Consider the following 7295-nt stretch of genomic DNA (forward strand, 5'->3'; position numbering starts at 1 on the left):
TTCCTAACAGTTAACTGTTTTCCTTTAAAACAAAAAGCTCAGTTCCTATACTATTGACATAAGATAGTCGAGTCTTGTAGTATAAGACGACACTGTCAAGAAAGACAGGTATAGTTACAATAAAGTATTAGCAACCATTTGTCAGAGGCAGGTAGAGGAGCTGCGCCAGGCTCTGCTCAGTCTCTGTTGCTTCAAGCACTGTGGAGCCTTGCTCTATTTGCTTTGACTGTGGCTCCCTGGTCTTAGGTAGATTAATTCTAGTGCTGACCTGTTTTTATGAATCAAGTATTTCTGTCCTCCCCTGCTCCCCTGGCTTCTCTCTGGCATGATTTTACTGAAAAACGTCAGAGGATCCAATCTTGTTTGGTTGTTTTTCTCTTGTGGCTTTCCATAAGTAGTTGTTCTGCCTGGATTTACTTGCATCCTCCTGGCTGTGTTTATTTTCTTTAGTATCCTTCGATCTTAGGTGGCATAATTAAGCAGCTTTGGTTTGTTACTGTGTATGTAGGCACAGCCAACCCCTCTCCTAGTGGTTGGTTTTTAGAGCTGTTTCTGGTGACTGCCTTTACTGACACGTAAGAGCTCACAGGTAGACAAGTCTTCTGTCTCAGTTGTTCAGTTTTGTTTCCTCCGCTTCAGTCAAAGTGGATTTCATGGAATTTGTTACTTTCTAGCTCCTGAGTGTTGTCACTGTTCTCGGGGGCTATGTGATAAAAATCACAGTGTCCTTGGAGCCTGCTGTGGGAGGAAAGGCTCAGTGCTCTTGGGTGAGCAGAGGTGCCGTGGTGAGAAGTGGGGGGTCTGTCGAGATAGCAAGACCTCGGAGCTAGGCAACAGAGAAAAGTCATTTTAAGCAAAATTTCTGGCCAGAAAGATGTAGCTGAGAATTGACATAGGGGCCTGTTCTCCAGTGAACATGTTCTAGATCATTGGGGAGACTGCTTGCTTTCCAGCACACCTGTGCCCGTGGGGGTAGAGGTTGTTGGTCTTGTCTTTAGAGGAACTTGTTGGCACACCAACTCTGCCATCCATCTTAGAAATTTATCAGCTGGGTATCTTGTGAAAGCTTAGGCTGTTTTTCCCCTTCCACCGGTGTGGTGTACTGTAGACATGATTGGAAAGGACATAGATCTTGATGGTTGCTTTTGTCTGACCATGGCTTGCCAGTGTTAACAGCAGCTTCAGGTTGACTTCACCTTGTGCACTAATGAAATCCATGCCTATGTTTGTCCAAACGAGAACCACATTGGATGTCTGTAAAAACCATGAAGATGCCCAACCCTGGACAAAATTCTCCCAAACACTCTGCTTCAGAGCTGAGTTTTCTTTGTATATTCCTAGGCCATTAGTAAATTATGTTTTAACATGAGTCAGTCTTGCTAATAATACAAAATCTACACCTAGCTGGAAGTTAAACTTTTATCTTCCTGGTAACTTACTGCCTGCCTACCACTGATGTCTGTGGAAACAACAGCTGCTGCCAGGCGATGAGCTGTAGTCTCCAGTTTGCTACATGGTCACTGACCCTGCTCATTAAGGCCATTGCTTGTCACTCAGATGGAGAGTGTCTTACCACAGTTACTTCTGCTCACTAGACAGAAGTGTCTTTCTGGCTCACACAGTGTGGCCTTAGGAACATGCATCTTTGAGATGGGTTCATTTACTTATTTTGGGTTTTTCAAGACAAGGTTTCTCTGTGTAACGATCCAAGCTATCCTAGAACTCGCTTTGTAGACCAGGCTGACCTAGAACTAATAGTAATCTGCCTGCCTCTGCCTCGTGAATGTTGGGATTATAGGCTCGTACCACCACTACCCAGCAGAAATTTTTTGAAACAGCTACTGGCTGAATGATGTCACCATAAGGATTCCTTTTATTTTAAAGAGTTATTTTTTTTTTTTGGTTGTGAGCCCAGCCCCCAACGGCTGAGCCATCTGTCCAGCCCGAGTTATTTTTTTTTAAGGTTTATTTATTATGTATACAGTTTTCTGCTTGTATATATTATATCTTCTGCCTGCAGGTCAGAAGAGGGCACCAGATCTCATTATAGATGGTTATGAATGGTTGCTGGGAATTGAACTCACAGGACCTCTGTAAGAACAGCCAGTGCTCTTAACCTCTGAGCTATCTCTCCAGCCGGAGAGTTATGTTCTTTATACATTTGAGAATGAACAAGTTGAAAGAATAGACTATCGTTGCTAAAGAAGTCAAAAGATTTTATTCAGATCTTGTGCATCAGGATGTACGTGTATATTGAAGAAAACGTGTTTCAATTTGAGAACTGGAAAATTTGGATATTTAATTATCATTTCATATTTTTAAATTTAAAAAGAAGACTGTTATTCCATTATTGGTCCTTGGTTTACCATTGAGCTGCCCTAACCTTTCTTATGTTTGTTAGTTATGCACAGGGAAGCAGTGGGGGACTTTGGCATTCCAGGACAATACTCTGAAGAGAAGACGGTCCACACAGCTGAGGACCCACTTCCTTTCCAGTCAGTTCTCAGACGCATGCATAGAGCCAGTGCGGCTCCCTGCTGGAGCCTGAGGCCACCTGACAGGAGCCAAGCATCCCTGGCCGATTACATGCTTAGCTTTTTGCGTTTTTTTTTTTTTGTTGTTGTTGTTGTTTTGTTTAGACAAGGTCTTGGTTTGTGTTCTTGGTGCCTTGCCTTTACTCCCAGCACTCAGGAGGCAGGGGCAGGCGGATCTCTGAGTTCGAGGCCAGCCTGGTCTACAAGAGCTAATTCCCGGACAGGCTCCAAAGCTACAGAGAAACCCTGTCTCAAAAAACCAAAACAAAAAAACAAACAAACAAAAAAAAACAACTCATGCAGAGACCAGGCTGGCCGTAAACTTGCGATCTTTCTGTCTCTTCCTCCTAAGTATTGAGATTATAGGAGTGTACCGCTTTGCTGAAACAAGCAGGGCATTTCTCCATTTCCAAGTGTTACATAGTTAATCCTTGTATGTTTAATGTTGTAAATATTTGACTTATAATTTAAAATTATTTTTATGCCATGTAGAAGATGTAGTTTTATTTTAATCTCAGAATATGCAGGAGAATGAAGAAATGGGGGCAGGAACGGTATTCATAGCTTCTGTTTTCTTCTAAACGTATAGTGTTAAATATACCAAGAGCATTAACATGAAACTAAAGCCTGGAGTTGGCAGACAGGATAAGCCACTATGTCAGAGACAAGTGTGGGAACTTAAGGGTTCTTCCAGAGCTTGTTTCCATTTTCTTCGTTGTTGAAACTAGTGTCACCAGTCTGTTTTACCATTTTATTTTCATGGTGAGGCCATTGGGAGGATTAGCTTAGGTTTCAAGCGCTAATGGACCTCTGTGGAAAACATCTAACACTTAATGCCTTAGAAGTACTCCATAGAGAAGGAGTGTGTTTGACGTAGATACAAAATGTCAGAACTCACCGGGTACACAGAAAAGATGAGGGGAAGTAGAACACCCAAATACTGTTCCCTTGAATGAAAGGAGTAAAAAAAGAGTAGCCCTGAGTAAGCATGACCACCATGAGGATGAGAACAGAGACCGGACAGCAGAGAACTCTGCATTGTTCAGAGAACCCCGAGAAGCTTTGTCCCCTCCCCCACAGCATTGCCAGAATATTGGGCCCAAAAGAAGGAGCAGGTTACCAGATGTTGTGTCCACAGCCTGGGGAGGAGGAAGATGATCTGACTTAGAGAACTGGCTGAGTCACTGCTCTACAGGGCTCACCTCCATGAACGACAAAGGAACGTAAGCAACACGGAAGGAGGCCCAGGAGAGAAGGAAGAACAGAGACAGCCTGAAGGCTGCACCCCATGAGGACAAGCACAGATGCGGATTGCTAAGTCAGTGAGAAACCTGCCTATTGGGAAGGGCTGCCGCTGATGGACATAGATCCTACACTATCAACCGTTTCTTTGGGCCATGTCAGTGGCAGCATCGGTGAGAGGGATTGCCTCCATTCTGTCTTCTCTACAGATAACACAAGTGGCCTTAGAGACAGCTAAGATAACATCACACATTTGGGCTGCCCACCAGCTGAACTTGGCCGTGAGGCTAGTGCCAGGACACCCATCTGTCAAAGCAGGGCTCCTGGTGCTGTTAGTTTTTCTTCCAAGTACGTTCTGTGACATAGGATCTGTATATTACTCTTCCTATGAAACGGTCATCCCCAAGAGACTGCCAGTCAAGGGGAGTGAAGATCCCGGAGGAAGGGTGTCCTACATGCTGTTGATGCAGGGCCGGCAGCAGCTGCTTCACCTGGAGGTAAAGGGAGACCATTCTGCGAGTAACTTCCCAGTCTACAGTTACCACAATGGCGTCCTGGGGCAAGAAATACCTCTCCTCTTACAGGGCTGCCACTATGAAGGTTACATGGAAGGGGTGCCAGGCTCCTTTGTCTCTGTCAACATCTGCTCAGGCCTCAGGGGCATCCTGATCAAGGAGGAAACATCCTACAGCATCGAGCCTGTGCTCTCCTCCAAAGAGTTCGAACACATCCTGTACACTGTGGCACATCAGCCTCGCGTCTCCTGCAGTGTCATTCCCAAAGACAGCCCAGGGGACACTGGCCAGCAACAGAGGAGCAGGAGACCCGATGACCTGCGGGAGCTGTCTGACTTGTGGTCACACACCAAGTACGTGGAGATGTTCATCGTGGTCAACCACCAGCGGTTCCAGATGTGGGGCAGCAACGTCACCGAGACGGTCCGGGCAGTGGTGGACATCATTGCTCTGGCCAACAGCTTCACTAGGGGACTAAACACAGAGATGGTGCTGGTGGGCGTGGAAGTCTGGACAGAGGGGGACCTGATAGAGGCCCCGGTGGACCTGCAGGCTACACTGAGGAATTTCAACCGCTGGAGACAGGAGGAGCTCCTGGGCCGTGTCAGGCATGATGTGGCACACTTGATCGTCGGGCACCACCCAGGAGAGAACGAGGGCCAGGCGTTTCTCGATGGTGCCTGTTCTGGTGGGTTTGCAGCGGCTGTGGAGGCCTTCCATCATGAAGATGTCCTGCTGTTTGCGGCGCTCGTGGCCCACGAGCTGGGGCACAACCTGGGAATCCAGCACGACCACCCAGCCTGCGCCTGTGACCCTAAGCACTTCTGCCTCATGCACGAGGATATCACCAAGGACAGTGGCTTCAGCAACTGCAGCTCTGACGACTTCTACCGTTTCCTCCATGACCACAGAGGGGCCTGCCTGCTTGACAGGCCTTGGCACCAAAGCCGCAAGCGCAGAGCTGCCCGTTGTGGAAACGGTGTGGTGGAGGAGTCGGAAGAGTGTGACTGTGGTTCTGCTTGTGACAGTCACCCATGCTGTGAGCCAACGTGTACACTGAAGGACGGTGCAGAGTGCAGTGATGGCCTCTGCTGCTATAATTGTAACTTCAGAAAGAAAGGGGCCTTGTGTCGTCCTGTTGAGGATGTGTGTGACCTCCCCGAGTTCTGTGATGGCCATTCCCAAGAATGCCCTGTAAACAGCTACAAGCAGGACGGCACACTGTGTGACAGGATTTATTACTGTTCCGAGGGTTGGTGCAGGAATCCTGATAAGCAATGCACAAAGATCTATGGGTATCCTGCAAGATCCGCCCCCGACGACTGTTATATTTTAATGAACACCAAAGGGAACCGGTTTGGAAACTGTGGCCATCCCAGCACGGCTAACTCAGGATACGAAGCGTGTTCTGATGAGGATATATTTTGTGGCAAACTGGTATGTACTGATGTTAGTTACTTGCCACAAGTCAGACCCCTGCACACTCTCCTCCAGGTTCCTTATGGAGATGACTGGTGCTGGAGCATGGATGCCTATAACGCTACTGATGTTCCAGATTTTGGAGATGTGCAGGATGGTACTTACTGTGCCCCTAACAAAGTCTGCACGGAGTCCTTGTGCACTGACCACACGGTGCTCCAGTACGACTGTGAACCAGAGGAAATGTGTCACGGAAAAGGAGTGTGCAACAATCTCAGGCACTGTCATTGTGATGATGGTTTTGCTCCTCCCAACTGCAACAGCCCAGGAAATGGGGGCAGTGTGGACAGTGGTCCTGTTGGTAAGCCAGCTGATCGAAACTTGAGTTTATTAACAATTTTCGGACAAGAGAAGCCGAAGATGGAAGATGATGAAGATGTAAACATGGAAGTGGTGCTGCTTGTGGTCCCTATATTTCTTGTCCTTTTACTGTGTTGTCTGATGCTGATTGCCTACCTCTGGTCTGAAGTACTAGAAGTAGTATCTCCAGAGAGTTCATCATTTTCTTCAACAGAATCCTCAGAAGCAGCACCTCCAGGGGCTCCACCCCCCAGGAGGTATTATTGAAGATCTTCTCATGATCGCTGCTATCAACGTCTTTTACCTGCAGGGCAGTTTTGACTGATTGGTTTTCAGGGCGTTCTGCATCTGCACTGTTTAGTGTAATGTGTCATCTGTACTTGTGTTGTTCACCTCAGGAACAACTGCGATTACATCGTCAGTGCTTTCATGGGAACTGAATGTTATAACTTGCCCTGTCAGCTGCTGTTGATAAAGTAGAGGTGGTTTTAAATAAATATAAATAATAAGGTCTTTTCCCCTTCAGATGATGCATCGCTCTAGACTAGTCATCCTCATAACGGGATCTTCAGCTTTAAGGCTTTTTGGACAAGGCCAGACCTCAGGTGCCCAGTGTGCTTGGCACAGTAGTCGGCCTCAGCACAGTCCGAGCTCATAAGAGCAACATTTAATTTTTCTATATGATTTATCAGTTTTTCTATTGAATTTGATTTTTTAAAATATTTATTTATTATGTATACAATATTCTGTCTGTGTGTATGTCTGCAGGCTAGAAGAGGGCACCAAACCCCATTACAGATGGTTGTGAGCCACCATGTGGTTGCTGGGAATTGAACTCAGGACCTTTGGAAGAGCAGGCAATCCTCTTAACCACTGAGTCATCTCTCCAGCCCCTTGAATTTGATTTTTAAAAGATTTATTAGCTGTGTAGTAGTGGAGCACACCTTTAATCCCAGCACTTGGGAGGAAGAGGCAGGCGGATCTCTGAGTTTGCGGCCACCCTAGTCTACAAAGTGAGTTCCAGAACAGCTAGGGCTACACACAGAAACCCTGTCTCAAAAAACGAAACAAAACAAAACAATGCCTGCATATGAGCATGTGTGCAAGTTGTGTGCCTAGTACCCAAGGAGGTCAGAAGGAGATAGTGTTGGTACCTGTGGAACTAGAGTCAGACAGTGTGAACTGTCATGTAAGTATTAGGGCCCTCTGCACGGCCAGCAGGTTC

General features: G+C 46.6%; 1 protein-coding gene across 1 annotated transcript; it reads left to right on the top strand.

Moving 5' to 3' along the window:
- Window positions 1-82: 82 nt before the first annotated feature.
- On the top strand, window positions 83-6941 carry LOC142854587 (disintegrin and metalloproteinase domain-containing protein 1-like). Its single transcript, XM_075980411.1, has one exon. The coding sequence runs from the start codon at window positions 3932-3934 to the stop codon at window positions 6335-6337; it is 2406 nt and encodes an 801-aa protein (XP_075836526.1). The 5' UTR covers window positions 83-3931; the 3' UTR covers window positions 6338-6941.
- Window positions 6942-7295: the final 354 nt, after the last annotated feature.

This window comes from Microtus pennsylvanicus, chromosome 1 (genome assembly GCF_037038515.1).
Source record: "Microtus pennsylvanicus isolate mMicPen1 chromosome 1, mMicPen1.hap1, whole genome shotgun sequence".
In the NCBI taxonomy this organism is placed as follows: Eukaryota; Metazoa; Chordata; class Mammalia; order Rodentia; family Cricetidae; genus Microtus; species Microtus pennsylvanicus.